The sequence below is a fragment of the Somniosus microcephalus genome, chromosome 14 (genome assembly GCF_052327205.1).
Source record: "Somniosus microcephalus isolate GS21.2 chromosome 14, FLI_Smic_1.0, whole genome shotgun sequence".
Taxonomy (NCBI): Eukaryota; Metazoa; Chordata; class Chondrichthyes; order Squaliformes; family Somniosidae; genus Somniosus; species Somniosus microcephalus.
Window position 1 is genome coordinate 47,903,430 of NC_141000.1, and position 15,164 is coordinate 47,918,593.

General features: G+C 47.1%; 1 protein-coding gene across 8 annotated transcripts in view; it reads left to right on the forward strand.

Moving 5' to 3' along the window:
* The window catches only part of dmd (dystrophin), a 2,562,635-nt gene that overhangs the window by 1,702,173 nt on the left and 845,298 nt on the right, over positions 1-15,164 (forward strand). For all 8 annotated transcript variants that reach the window (XM_086007360.1, XM_086007362.1, XM_086007361.1 and 5 more), the window contains one exon: positions 1,064-1,239. In XM_086007360.1, the coding sequence (XP_085863486.1) occupies positions 1,064-1,239 (176 nt within the window). The remainder of the gene's footprint in view (positions 1-1,063; positions 1,240-15,164) is intronic.

The window sequence follows — 15,164 nt, forward strand, 5'->3', positions numbered from 1 at the left end:
TTTAACATCCACCTGAAGTAGTATAACAGGCCCCTGGTTTAGGATCTCTTCTGAAGGACAGCATCTGTGATACTGCAGGAGCCCCTGTACTGTACTGAAGTGTAAACCTAGATTACTTGCTTAGGTCTGGAGTAGAGCCCCACTCCAAAATCATTCCCCTTAGCTGAGAGATTTATCATTGTGGCCATTAGTTTATTTATTATTTGAGGGAATGTGCTGGTGGTAGTGAGAGAGATTGCATGTGTTAGACCATCTGCATTTGCACTGAGTGTCTAATTCTGGGAGAACTGTTCACACCAGTAGAAAAACAAAGCACTGGCTATAAACAGAGGTGTGTGGTGCCAACCTGTGAAACATTAATCTAGGATATGTTTTGCATCTTGACAAGTGCTATCACAACGTAGCACTGCTAGTGAGAGGTGTGGTCTCAGCTATTATAAGTGGACTTTAGTGGCTGTTATTTGCGATACTGCCATATTTACATTTGTAAATTTGAAAGGGTAATCACTTGAACTTTGTTTAGAGGTCTAGCTACATCAATGCTTTTAGTATTGCAGGCAGAAATTATTTGTCAAAAATATCTTGTGCTTAGTATTAACCAACACAAGATACTACAGTTGTAAACTGCATTGGATCATCCATAGTTATCATCTTTTTCACAAGAATACAGAATGCTCTTGGGTTTAAGTCCCACTCCATCACCTTTCTCCCAAAACTGCATTGTAAAGATAATGAAAATTGATGGTCATTTTTACGTTAACATTAAAGGTGAACAGGGATCCCTAATTCCAACACCCGTTCTCCCCAGAATGCTTTTCGTATTTTTGCAAAATGGTGATACTTATGGATAGCCCCAGAAAGAGAACATTTTTCAGCTTCATACATAGAATAACCTGCTGTGCCAGAAGTTTTAAGAAGTGCTTTCTGCCTGTTAATAGTCCTTTTTTATTACGTATTTCTGAAGTAATTCTGCCATTTACAGTGTGCAGAACGTTGCCTTTTTGAACTTATCTGTGGTGGTTTATAGTCAGGAGATTTAATTCTCTGTGCTGCTGTTTTGCAGGAATTACAGGATGGAATTGGAAGCCAGCAAGCTGTTGTCACATCTTTGAATGTGACTGGGGAGGAGATTATTGGACAGTCATCGTCAGCCGACGCTGGCATCCTCAAGGAGAAGCTCAGCAACCTGAACAGACGTTGGCAGGAGATCTGCAGACAGGTGGATGAGAGAAAGAGAAGGTAATCTTATGGCTTTCCACCCATATTTCATTGACGGGCTGTTCTCGATATGCAGTAACTAACCTTTCCTTTATCCAGGTTGCAGTATTCATTTAAAACACAGATGACATAGCCTAGTCCTTGTGACATGTTTGAAACACAAAAAGGCTATTCACCGGGAACCTCCTTAAGAATTCTCCCAATCAGCTGCTGTAACTTCAGAGGAACGTCGGTGGATAGTTGCATTTCAGTCAATCTTCCGCTGAAGTCATTGCAGCCAATCAGAAGAACCACGAAGGAGATTCCCAGCGGTCGTCTATTTGATGATGTTCCAGTGGGATTACTGACCACCACATCCTAGCAAAAACATTTCACCACCTATTAGTACAAGCAAACTGAGGTTCTTAATTGGTCCATTTAAAAAAATTTTCATTGTGGATTTTTTATTAAATTTTTATTTTAAATTAAATGATAAATGAAGAAGTAACCTTTCCATATCAATTCTCCTATTTAACAGGGAACTATATTCAAAGCTTCAGAGTACTTATGAGTACAGGTTATTAGGGGAATGGCTAGCATAGTGGGTTAGAGCACTTAGAAGTGACTGCAAAGGAAATTGCTGTAGTGAACCCTGATATGCCTGTAGATGTCTTTAGTATCCTTTTTATTTTAGACAGAATTATAATATTCGCTTAATGTTATGGGCATTGAGTGGCAGGTCTTCAATGCTGCACCAACTTTCTTTTTATTATATTGACAGGCTGTCCAATTTGAACACCTGTGTTGTTTCTGTGTTGCGTTCTTGGATTGTTAACAATCTATGAAGTATTTGGACATAAGGTTAGAACTAAAGCAGCCTGGAAAAGCATTTTCTTAGAAGTTGATGGTAAATCCCATTTCACATATAGACTGAACTAATGATTTGCAAATAGATATTAGCCCGGATTTTAACCCAGCCCAAATGGCACAAACTTGTCGAGTGGGTCGTCAAAATGGCAGTTAGCGGGTTTGTGCTATGTTCCCGTCGCGATCCCACCCGCTGCCACTTCAACTCGGTGCAAAATGGAGTTAGGAGTGCAGTCCACCCCCAACAGGAGGGGGCCTACCTAAGATGCAGATGACCCTGCCTGATGACCTTATTGGCGCGCAACACAATCTTAACTCCTGGGATTGTGAGACCTGCACCATGCCGAACCCACCAGTAAAAGCTGGTAACAATCAGCATCGGGCCAGAAGAGGAGTTCCTCTTGGACCAACAAGGACCTCCACTTCCCCCGGTCTTTTCCCCTCCCCGCCCCCCACCCCCCGCCCAGCCGCAATCAGTCTGGAACCCCAGTTCTCACTTACTTTGCCAGGGACCGTTTCCTTGGGATCCCGAAACATTGGGCTCCCATCCAATTTATTGCTCCCGCCCACCAGGTCATAAGTCATTGCCGCCAACTTCGGGCAGTAGAGAGTCCAGAAAAATGCACTTGAGGCCTGGAAGTTAAAATAGCCCAAATTTCTCTCACTCACCTGTCTGTGGGGTTTCCTGCTCCCTCACAACCCGATTGCCCTGAACGCGAGCCGAGTTAAAATCAAGGCTATTGTGTCTTTTCAAGTTACAATGCTCAACATGGCACTGTTTATTGATAGCTGCCAATATGATGAAAAATAATTTACAAATGTATGAGTTGTAATTGACACTCTTTGTGTACTATATGATAAAATTCCTTATTTAGAGACTCTTGATAGAAAACAGCTACTAAGTATCAGCTTTGACAAAGCACAGCGAAGGCAGCCTTGTCAAATAAATGAAACATTTGGCTTTCGTGTTGATTAGAAATTTTCTTCTAGGCCAAATATTCGGCATGTGTTCAAGAAATCAAAGTCCTTCGCACCTTTTGGATCAGACTAATCCATGTGTGCGTCAATCATTAATAATGCATATTTCTTCATTATTGCTTAATTTAACCGCATTCTTATCATTAATATGTAAAGTATTTTTTTACTTCACAGCGTTAAATTTGGTGGGAAGGTGGAAGGTGCTCAATTTATTTTTCTATTTGGATTTTTATATTCTCCCCTTACTATATAGTCTGCAAATTCTTGATTGCAAAACACCATCAAATATTTAGACCAACAATGCATTATGCATTGGCGTGTTTCTTTTGGGCTGTTTGAGGAGGATTGCTGGCTAATTTTCATCTCTTTCACCTGCCGAGTCCAATTGCTTTTTTATAGGAAGACTAACAGCAGGAATGGTTGCACTTGTTTGTATCAGACATGTGGGGCACATCAGCTCTGCAGAGCTAAGCAATCTCGGAGGCAGTCTTACATACTTGCAATTGTTGTGCCAGTTTGTCTGAAGTGTCTCATTTAATGTATCACTTTCCATTTCTGCTAAATATAAAATATGTAATGACTTCTTGCTTTGTTTGCAAGTTTAAAGCATTCACTGCTAGTTAAGATTCCGAATCTGTGGTTACATTGTAAGGCAAGGACTACCAAAACAAATAGAATGTTAACATATAAAAAAATCAAACCCATAGAGTACAACTCCAGGTAGGTAATGCTATCACTCTGTAAAGTATTAGAGAGATCACACGTAGAGTCTTGGACCAAGTTATAAAACAACAAGGAAAAGTACAAATGAAGGTAACAATTATCATATTGGATATTAACATAATGATCTATGAAGAGTGATTAAAGAGGGTTAAATCTGTTCTTGAAGCTTGGGTACAGTGGGTCTTGATCTAACTTTTTACAATCATGAGGATTAGTGGGTAAATGGAAACAGTCTTTTATGTTGAACCAGGAGAAGAACTGGTGGATATGATTCGGAGCTAAGGAGATTCTGGGCTAAATATAACAACATTTGTAGAATTAGCAACTTGATGGAAAAGTCTGCTGCCTTGCAAATTGAATGTGGTTTAGGTTGCAGCCTCCAAAAAAGAACATATTTTTGATTCAATAAAGAGTAAACGCATATACACATAGAACAAAGGCAGAGAGAGCTGAAGGTGGTCTAAGCAGGTAGATGGTCTTTTCTCATCCCTTCATTCTTATGTTTTTGCATTGTTACCAACTGCACAGCAATCTTTGTAAGATGCCAGCTGTCATCAGTATAGCACTGCAGAGTGAATGTAGACAGTAGCAAATGACAGTCCAATTGCAGTGGGCTCTGAGTGACATGCTGTGATTGGACAGGAGTTTGCTTTACAATCTCAGCATGCCACCTTCAGCAATTTTTCACATGTCTTTGCTTTGCATTGAACTGTACAAATAATAATTGCAATTTGAAAAGTGAATGAGTTGTAATTGAGTTATCATAACCTGCTATCACAGTATATTTATTGTAGTTTTAAAACTTCCAAGAGTACAGCAGCACATTCTCACCATGTACACTTCTGTTGAGTTTAATTTAAAGGGTGCTATTGCCACGATAAATAGATCAGCACCTGATGATGTTGGGAGCAGCTTGCTCTGGAAACTCTGCCGAAAAGGCACCACATTGATTGCCAGGGAAAATCTGTAATGCAAACTTTCGCAATCTGTATCTCTCATGAAGTTTTAATGATTTCTTTTAATAGAGCGATAAGCTGATTTTTATTGGTCTCTCTGCTTACTGGTAATTTGTCTTCCAATTTGTGGAATATAATTTAAAAAGGCACCAACTCCTGTATGGGGAATTTTCTGGTCGGATTGAGACAAAATCATTCAACAGATTGACTTAGCAATTTTTATTAATATTAGCAGCTGAACCAAATTCTGCTTTTGCTTCGAAACCAAAAGCCAAGTACGATTGTTACTTTAGAAAACTGGCAGCACAATGTTGCTCGGATTTCAGCTTATTTCAGTGATTGTGCCCTTACTGCCTCTGTCCAGGACACTGACCAGAAGCTATCTGTTACTATCTTGGATGCCACTGAACATGTCACAACAAGAATAAAGATCAGCAGTCTACATAGTATGTGTGCCAAGATGCAATTAATGCATAAACCTTTGAACGTGAACTGTATTTCTCTGTCCCTTCAGTTCCCTGCACTTCTTGATATCTTTAGTGTGATCACCTTGAATCATACCTCAATGCTATGAGTATGAGCCTGATGTGACATTTGTGTGCTGATGTGCCACTAGGATATTCTTGACAAGATCCAGCTGTAACTGGGCCAATGCGATTAAATGGAATGATGGGTATCTGGTATATATAAGAATACTACTAATAGGTTTTTTGAAACACTTATTGTTTGTGACTTGCAGTATTACTCGAGTATGGTGTTGAAATTTCAAAACATATTCTTGGTTCTGAAAAGAAAATACAAAGATGCTCCAGGGCAAAGGGTTATTACACTTTCTTGCAGCTACGGATAGCTGCAGTAAATTGTATTAGACAATAACCAGTTGGAGACCAAGGAGGCATTCTCTTCACAGCTAGATCTATCTGAAACATCTGTAAAATTTGTTTTTATTAATACATTTATTTTGATCTGTATAAATATTTAATGGATTTTACAGCATTGTTTCTTTCTTGAATTGACAGAGTTGATGTTAATGTTGCATAATACATAGATACTAGTACCAGAGGTGTGGTATATTAAAGGAAATGGGGCTGCTTCCATGCTAGGGTGTCTCAGGTGGGCTTAGTTGCTAGGCTGGCTAGGAACAATATGGGAGGTCTGATCTATTTTGAGGGCTAGGCATCATTAACATCTATGCGGCAGGTGGCTGGTAACAAATGGGCACAATATCGGGCGGCCTGGTGGGCATCCTGTAGAAGGTAGGGGAGGACTGCAACTGTGGAAGTGTTGGAGCTCACTGTATTCCTGTGGAACTTGGAGGATAACTCTGTCCCTTCTGGCTCCACAAAAGTAATTTTAGTCTTTACTGTTTTTGGCCTCTTCTTCTCTTCCACCAGGTTTTACTGAGCAGAGTGAACACAGTGGATGCTCTGCCCAGTCAGTAGTTAAAATGCCATCGGGGTCCTATGCATCACAGGACCCAAGTACACCACCTCCATTTGAACTGCTCTATCGCCCTGTTTCTGCTGGGTGTAGGGAGTTAACATTCTCCCCCCCCCCCCCCCCCCTTATGTCTTATGACATCTCTTAACTGTCTTATTTGTAGTCCTGTGTGTAGATGCAGCCAATGTTATGTATAAGGCTATATAATGTTGATCTCTTCTTCTTAGGCAGTCCCTCGGAACCAAGGATGACTTGCTTCCACATTAAAAATGAGTTCTCAGGTGACCGATAAGTCCAATGCGGGACCTACAGTCTCTGTCACAGGTGGGGCAGACGGTGGTTGAAGGGGCGGGTGGGTGGGGTGCTTGGGTTGACATGCGCTGCTTGCGCTTGGCTTCCGCTTGCTCCTGGAGAAGAGACTCGAGGTGTTCGGCACCTTCTCGGATGCTTCTTCTCCATTTTGTGCGGTCTTGGGCCAGGGATTCCCAGGTGTCAGTGGGGATGTTGCACTTTTTCAAGGAGGCGTTTGGGGTGTCCTTGAAGCTTTTCCTCTGCCCACCTGGGGCTCTCTTGCCGTGCCGGAGCTCCGAGTAGAGCGCTTGTTCTGGGAGTCTCGTATCGGGCATGCGGACGATGTGACCCGTCCATCGGAGCTGATTGAGCGTGGTCAAAGCTTCGATGCTGAGGATGTTGGCCTGAGCCTACTGTACATAGTCCATGTCTCTGAGGCATACAGCAGGGTGGGTATCACTACTGCTCTGTAGACCATGAGCTTAGTGCCGGGTTTGAGGTCCTAGTCTTCAAACACTCTCTTCCTCAGGTGACCGAAGGTTGCACTGGCACACTGAAGGCGGTGTTGGACTTCGTCGTCAACGTCTGCCCTTGTTGACAGTAGGCTCCTGAGGTATGGAAAGTGGTCCACATTGTCCAAGGCCATGTTGTGGATTCTGATAATCGGGGGGCAGTACTGTGTGGCGGGGGCAGGTTGGTAGAGGATCTTTGTCTTACAGATATTTAGTGTAAGGCCCATGCTCTCGTACGCTTCGGTGAAGGTGTTGACGATGGTTTGGAGTTCGACCTCCGAGTGAGCGCAGACGTAAGCGTCGTCTGCATACTGTAATTCAACGACAGAGGATGGACGACCTTGGATCTGGACTGGAGGCGACAGAGGTTGAACAGTTTCCCGTTTGTTCTGTAAATTAGCTCCACTCCAGCGGGGAGCTTACTGAGGGTGAGATGGAGCATTGCAGCAAGGAAGATCGAGAAGAGCGTTGGTGCGATGACACAGCCTTGCTTGACCCCGGTTCGTACGTGAATTGGGTCTGTGGTGGAACCGTTGGTCAGGATCACGACTTGCATGTCGTCGTGAAGCAGGCAGAGGATGGTGACAAACTTTTGAGGGCAGCCGAATTTGAGGAGGACACTCCATAATCCCTCACGGTTGACAGTGTTGAAGGCCTTTGTGAGATCAAAGAAGGCCATGTACAGCGGTTGGTGCTGTTCCCTGCATTTCTCTTGTAATTGACGTGCAGTGAAGATCATATCCATTGCGCCCCCTAGTGGGCAGAATCTGCATTGCGACTCTGCGAGGAGCTCTTCGGCCAGTGGGAGAAGGCGATTGAGGAGGATTCTTACGATGACTTTCCCTGTGACAGACAGCAGGGAAACTCCTCTGTAATTACCGCAATCGGACTTGTCACCTTTCTTGAAGATGGTCACAATTATGGCATCTCTAAGATCCCCTGGCATGTGCTCCTCCTTCCAGATAAGAGAAATGAGTTCATGAATTCGCGCCAGTAGTGCTTCTCCGCCATGCTTTAGTGCCTCGGCGGGGATTCCACCTGCTCCTGAGGCCTTGTTGTTCTTCAGTTGTCGGATGGCCTTTTCAACCTCATGCCGGGCTGGGGTTGTGCTGAGATGGTGGCGGGTAGCATGCTGCGGGATGGAGTTGAGGACACTCGCGTTGAAGACAGAGTCTCGGTTAAGGAGATCTTTGAAGTGCTCCTTCCAGCGGGCACTGACTGCCTCACTGTCCTTGATGAGTACCTCTCCGTTCTTGGCCCGCAGTGGGGTAGGACCTTGGGTGCTTGGGCCGTAGATGGTCTTGACTGCGCTAAAGAATCCACGCACGTCGTGGTTGTTGGCTAGCTGCTGGATCTCCTGCGCTTTCTCCACCCACCATCTGTTCTTTAGGTTGCGAGTTTTTTGTTGGACCCCATCCTTCAGTCGTCTGTAGAGCTGCTTTCTTGCTCTTGGGTTCTGTTGCTGTTTCCAGACCAGGAATGCCTTGCGCTTGCGGCTTATTAGCTCCTGGATCTCCTGGTCATTCTCGTCGAACCAGTCTTGGTGTTTCCTGGTCAAGTGACCGAGCATCTTTTCACGGGTGCTGATTATGGAGGCCTTGAGTGCAGACCAGGCGCTGTGGGCACTCTGTGTCTCTGCATCACTGGGAGTCATCAGGTTGTTTGTGAGGCACAGGCCGCATAGGGCCTTCTTAGCGGGGTCTTTGAGTGCTTCAGTGTTGATTTTCTTGCGGCATTGTTTCTGTTGCTGCCGCTGTTTTGGGGCTACATTGAATGAGATGACAGAGCGGATTAGGCGGTGGTCGATCCAGCAGTCATCAGCTCCTGTCATGGCGTTCGGACGTCCGCATTCCCAGACCTCTCTGCCGTCAAGACTATGCTTCTCCAGTGGACTAGTGATCTAGTGACTAGTGGATCACGAGTGGAGCTCGGGGTCAGGGATCGCAATAATATCGGTGCTAATTTGATCCTGTGAGAGACAACATCATCCATGTCCGAGGCCGGGACCCAGGAGCGAGGACGAGCCCAGCAGCAATGTCAAGGCCCAGGAGTGGCGCAGCGTGGACCAGCAGCGGGGTCGGGGCCCAGGGAAGGTGCAGCACGGGCCTACAGAGAGGTCGGGAGAACCACAAAGCATCCTACGAAACCCAGGCAGAGAGGGCCTGCGGGAAGGAGGGAGGAAGACAGTAGCATTATGTTTGTGTGTGTGTGTGTGCTGGGCCGTTGTAGCAGAGCCTGGTCTCCAATCGTCTTGGATCCCCTTGCCATTGGACCAAGACTCTGCTCTGTCAAGCCCGTGTGGTAGCTGGTGTGCAACGGCCACCCCACGTTAAAAGAATTCACGCACAGGCATCTTCCACCCTTTAAAATGAAGTTCGGGACCTGGAACGTCAGGACCCTCTTGGACAACCCTAACAGCGACAGACCGGAATGCCATACTGCTATCGTTGCCCGGGAGCTCAGACGTTTCAACATTCACATCGCCGCCCTAAGTGAGACCCGGCGGGCAGGGGAAGGCCAGCTCAAGGAGCAAGACGGTGGCTACACCTTCTTCTGGAAAGGCAAACCTGAAGAAGAACGCCGTCTCCATGGGGTAGGCTTTGCCATAAAAAATGAACTGGTTGGGCGTCTCAGAAACTCCCCTAGTGGTATAAACGAGCGGCTCAGGACTCTTCGGCTCATCCTAGCCCAGAACCAGTGCGCTACGGTCATCAGTGCGTACGCCCCAATGCTGGAAGCCACAGACGAGACCAAAGAGGAATTCTACTCCAGCCTCGAACAATCCCTGTCCCAAGTCCCAACGGGTGACAAGCTGATCCTCCTTGACGACTTAACGCCAGAGTTGGAAAGGACACAAACCTGTGGGGAAAGTGTGATCGGCAGAGAGGGGGTAGGGAAAGCCAACTCCAATGGTACCCTCCTCCATTCGAAATGCTTAGAACATGGCCTTGTCATAACCAACACCTTGTTCCGCCAGAGAGACAGGTACAAGGCTTCATGGCAGCACCCTCGTTCCAAGCACTGGCATCTGCTGGAATGTTGATCTGTTTGGCTGCTGTCTGTAATGTTTAAACTTTAGGGCACCATCAGTTATGTAAGTCAATTGAACAGTGTTGGTTCCTCTGGGGCAGTGATGAGAACTCACAACATGACTTTTTTTTAAAAGAAAGCATTTTTATGACCTGGTCACTTCAATGACCAGCCCAGGTTAGACTTCAGTGTCTCAGTACGCCACTGGCCGAAAGTCTGTCCTTTAGAGACATTGGCCCCGATATTAACGAGGAGGCGGGGAGGAAGCAGGGGAGCAGTTTTGTGGTCCGGAAACCCGGAAGAACAGGTTACCCTCAGATCCTGCCGAATTTGAGAGGCTAGCTGGCTGGGTGGATGGGCTTTTGGCATCAGGTGGCAGCCGGGGAGCAGAGAGGAGGGAGGGAGAGATCGGGAGTCGGAACGGTATCGATGGGGAGGCCGGAGAGATTGGGGGTCGGGGGGAGATGTCATTGATGGGGAGAGGCCGGAGAGATCGGTGGTCAGGGGTACATCGATGGGGGGGATCGGGGGAGGAGGGAAGAATATCACGTTGGGCCCATGGAGGACATGGAAGGGCCAGGAGGCTTGGGGAGGGCATCAGATCATGGGGGGAAGGGAGATGAGATTGCTGGGGCGGTTAACAGGTTTCCTTGGGGGGCCGGGGGGGAAGCACTCCTGCTCCTACTGGCCCATCGTTCCATGCAGCAGTCCTTGCCGGTCTTTACCTGCCGAGTTTCACGAGGCCCAGGAAAACCAGCCGGCCAGCGTTAAAGCTGGAACAGAGAAAAAATGTGAGGCACGCAGCCTCATTAAAATATTTAAATGGCGACCTGCCTCCTGGGAGTGGGTTGGCCAACTGTCCCCAGTCCCACCACTAAAACAGGCGGATTCAATTCAGGTTGGGTTCGGATTTGAGAATTTTTTACATTTTTACTTCCCACCCGACCCAAACCCATTTAAGGGGGCGATTTTCCCATTGCAGGCGGGTTGGGAGTGGTTTTTGGGTGTGTGCGGGTTCTGAACCCGCCTCCACTGTCAGGTGGGAAAAAGTTGGGATTTTACCCTAATTGCCCAATTAACTCCGTGTGGGTTCCTCTGGGCCAATTACTCTTTTTGGAATGGAACTCGCCTCTGCTGACATCAATTATGCAGCTTCATTTAAGGGCTGCTTGTTTCCTTGACTCATTTCACTGCTGTTTTGTGGATGCTGAACACTTCACTGAGAAGAGAGGCCAACTCGAGAGCCAAGGCCTCCCCAAGGTTTTCTGATGAGTCTCTGAGTATTCTGGTTGAGGGGGTGAGAGCTAGCAAGGAGGTGCTCTTCCCCTCATCTGGGAGGACGAAGCCTCCCACAAAAGCTGTCTGGGTGCAGCTGGCACGGGATGTAACCTCCAGATCTGTGTGCAGCAGGACATGGCTGCAGTGCTGCAAAAGGTTTTCTGACCTTGTAAGGTCAGCCAAAGTGAGTATACCATCAGCTTGACCCTCATTCTGCTCCCCTTCTCCTCTCATCACCAGCACTCTGCATTGTCAACCGCCTCCTCCACATCCCACTTTACCCTTACAACCCTTGCACCCTTGACCATCACTCTCACTTTATGAACACAATCACTTCACTACTCGACTATGCTGCCCTCACACTCCCTTTCAATGTTATGCAATGACAACGACTAACAACACACAGGGAGGGCCCTTGGAAATGGAACCTCACTCCATTTTTGTCACCTTCTAAGTATCTATGCTCTGGACTATCTACACTCACTCCGTCATTCTCACTCAAACTCCATTTGTCTCCCTCATTGCAGGAAAAGATAGCCCACAATAAAAGGGAATGGGCGAAGACTGGAGGAGGGCCACCTTCCCTCGCCCATTTGACCCATGCTGAAATCGTTGGCGGTGAGGTGGAAGTGGGGGACGGACAGACGGGCGCAGCAGAGCAAGCTGGTGACAGAATAGTTCTGTATCTCTCTCTTTTACATTGCTGGAGTCACTAAAATGGATGCAAATGTACATTTATAGAATGGCAATTGATTATATGCGCTATTGCATGTGCATGTCACACTACCATCACATCTCTAACTCATTCCTTTACTCCCCACAGGACCATTGACAGCCCCCCTCTCCACTGTCCTGGAGGAAGAGCCTGAGGCAGAAGAGTCCTCAGAGGAACCTGCAACCTCTGAGGGCGCAGCATCAGCAGATGTAAGCGCACCCAGCACCAGTGCAGATACGCACATCTCGGTGGCACCTTCGGGACATAGAGTAGTGTTGTCACCTGGTGTATCACAGCTCACAAGTGAGCATCAGCAGATGGTGGAGACAGGGACAGCAGTGGAGAGTCCTCGTTGGAGGTCGCAGGACTCTCCTATCTCTGCTCAGCTGCATGTGGACCCTGTGCCTCCGGGTCCATCCTGAAGGAGAGTTGTGTTGGAACTCCAGGAACAGGTGCAGGAGTCTCTGGCAGGTTTTGCCTCCAGGGTCACTGCATGTGTGGAGAGGATGGAGGAGTCTCGAATATGAGCGGAGCCTTTGTGGAGTCATTGGTGCATGAGCGCATCTCCGTGGAAAGTTTGGCTACCTCCCTGGAAGCGATGTCTACCTCCGTGGTATCGATGGCTGCCTCTCTGCAGACAATGGCCAAGGCCAGGGAGGAGATATGTCGCCAGATTGTTGAAAACATGGTCAATGTTCAGAATAGACAGATCTCTGGAGGAGCGATGGCAAGCTATTGATCAGAGAGACCAGAGCTTCATGGAAGTGCTCAGCAGTAGGACTGCCAGTGCAGAGACGGGTCCTCATGGCCCCCCTGATGTGCAGTAAGGTGCTCTTAAGCCCCTTTCTAGCGCTGAGCTTGAGCTGACCCATGAGAGGGATGTTGGTGGCAGAGAACAAGGAAGTGGTGGCTCCTCTCCAAGCGCTCACACTTCCATGCTACTGCGTTGCCCTCGGTCAAAGCCCTACCAGAGTCCTCAACCAACTGAGATGGCTGTCTCAGCCCCTGCACCTCCGCAGGAGGAGCAGACTTCTGGCGAGCCCTCACAGGTGCATAAACCCAGACGACGCCCGCCAAAGGTGTCGAAGTAGGTGCAGCATGAAAGTGAGCAAGGGGCCTCCACTTCTGCTGAAGCCACAAGGGAAGCACCACGTAGGAGCACGTGTAAGGAAGATGAACAATTAGTCACATGGGCAGTCACTTGGGTGTTTTTTGTGTTTAATGATTAAAGCCAGATTCGAGAGGAGCAGAGAGCAGCGGTACAGTGAGTACTTAAACTGACTTTCGTGGGGTTTTTTTTTTAAATTTTTTTTTTATAACAGAGGCCAGTGTCGGAGTGGAGAGAGTGGCGGTACAGTGAGTACTTAAACTCACCTTCGCGGGCTTTTTTACTGAGGCCGGTGTCAGGAGGAGCAGAGAGCGGCGGTACAGTGAGTACTTAAACTCACTTTCGCGGGCTTTTTTACAGAGGCTTACCAATCTCACAGACCGGCGGCGGCGTTCTGGAGCCACGTCACGATTCAAAAAGTGACGCGGGCAAGAGGAAGCAGCTGATTGGGTGAGTACGGCCAAGTGAGTATTTATACTACTCTTTAGTTTGGCACTTATGATTAATAGTTTATAAAATTTAGAAGGTCTTAATTTTTGTGGTTATAGTTTCTAAGGCCTCTTGCGTATCGGGGAGTGCTAGTAACCAAGGGCCCTTGAGTATATCATTTAATTGTAGTGTAATTAGTGGTATTGATTTGATTTACCCTTTAATTAATTTAAATTAATTTAAATCATGGCAGGACAGCTCGGCCCCATGGCATGCTCCTCCTGCGCTATGTGGGAAATCAGGGACAGTTCCTGTGTCCCTGACAACCATGTGTGCGGGAAGTGTATCCAGCTGCAGCTACTGACAGACCACATTGCGGCGCTGGAGCTGCGAATGGATACATACTGGAGCATTTGCGATGCTGAAGACATCGTGGATGGCACGTCTAGGGAGTTGGTCACACCACAGGTAAAGGCTGCACAGGCAGGAAGGGAATAGGTGACCACCAGGCAGAGTAGTAGACACAGGCAGGTAGTGCAGGGGTCCCCTGTGGCCATCCCCCTTTCAAACAGATATACCACTTTGGATATTGTTGAGGGAGATGGCTTATCGGAGGAAGGCAGCAGCAGCCAACTTCCTAGCACCATGGGTGGTCCTGCTGCACAGGACGGGAGGAAAAAGAGGGGGAGAGCTATAGTAATAGGGGATTCTATTGTAAGGGGAATAGATAGGTGTTTCTGCGGCTGCAAACGAGACTCCAGGATGGTATGTTGCCTCCCTGGTGCAAGGGTCAAGGATGTCTCGGAGCGGCTGCAGGGCATTCTGGAGGGGGAGGGTGAACAGCCAGTTGTCGTGGTGCATATGGGTACCAACAATATAGGTAAAACAATGGGATGAGGTCCTAAAAGCTGAATATAGGGAGTTAGGAGGTAAATTTAAAAAATAGGACCTCAAAGGTAGTAATCTCAGGATTGCTACCAGTGCCACGTGCTAGTCAGAGTAGAAGTAGAAGGATATTTTCGATGAATACATGGCTAGAGGAATGGTGCAAGGGGGAGGGATTCAAATTCCTGGGACATTGGAACCAGTTCTGGGGGAGGTGGGACCAGTACAAACTGGATAGTTTGCACCTGGGCGGGACTGGAACCTATGTCCTAGGGGGAGTGTTTACTGGTGCTGTTGGGGAGGGTTTAAACTAAAATTGCAGGGGGTTGGGAACCTGTGCAAGGAGACAGAGGAAAGGGAAGCAATGATAGAAACAAAAGACAGGAAGGAGAAAAGCAAAAGTGGAAGGCAGAGAAATCAAGGGTGTAAATCAAACAGAGCCACAGTAAATAAGAATTCTCAAAGGACTAAGTGTTAAAAAAATAAAGCCTGAAGGCTTTGTGTCTTAATGCGAGGAGCATTCGTAATAAGGTGGATGAATTAGCTGCGCAAATAGATGTAAACGGATATGATATAATTGGGATTACGGAGACATGGCTCCAGGGTGACGGAGACATGGCTCCAGGGTGACCAAGACTGGGAATTCAACATTCAGCGGTATTCAATATTCAGGAAGGGCAGGAAAAAAGGAAAAGGAGGTGGGGTAGCATTGCTGGTTAAAGAGGAGATTAACACAATAGTAAGGAAGGATATTA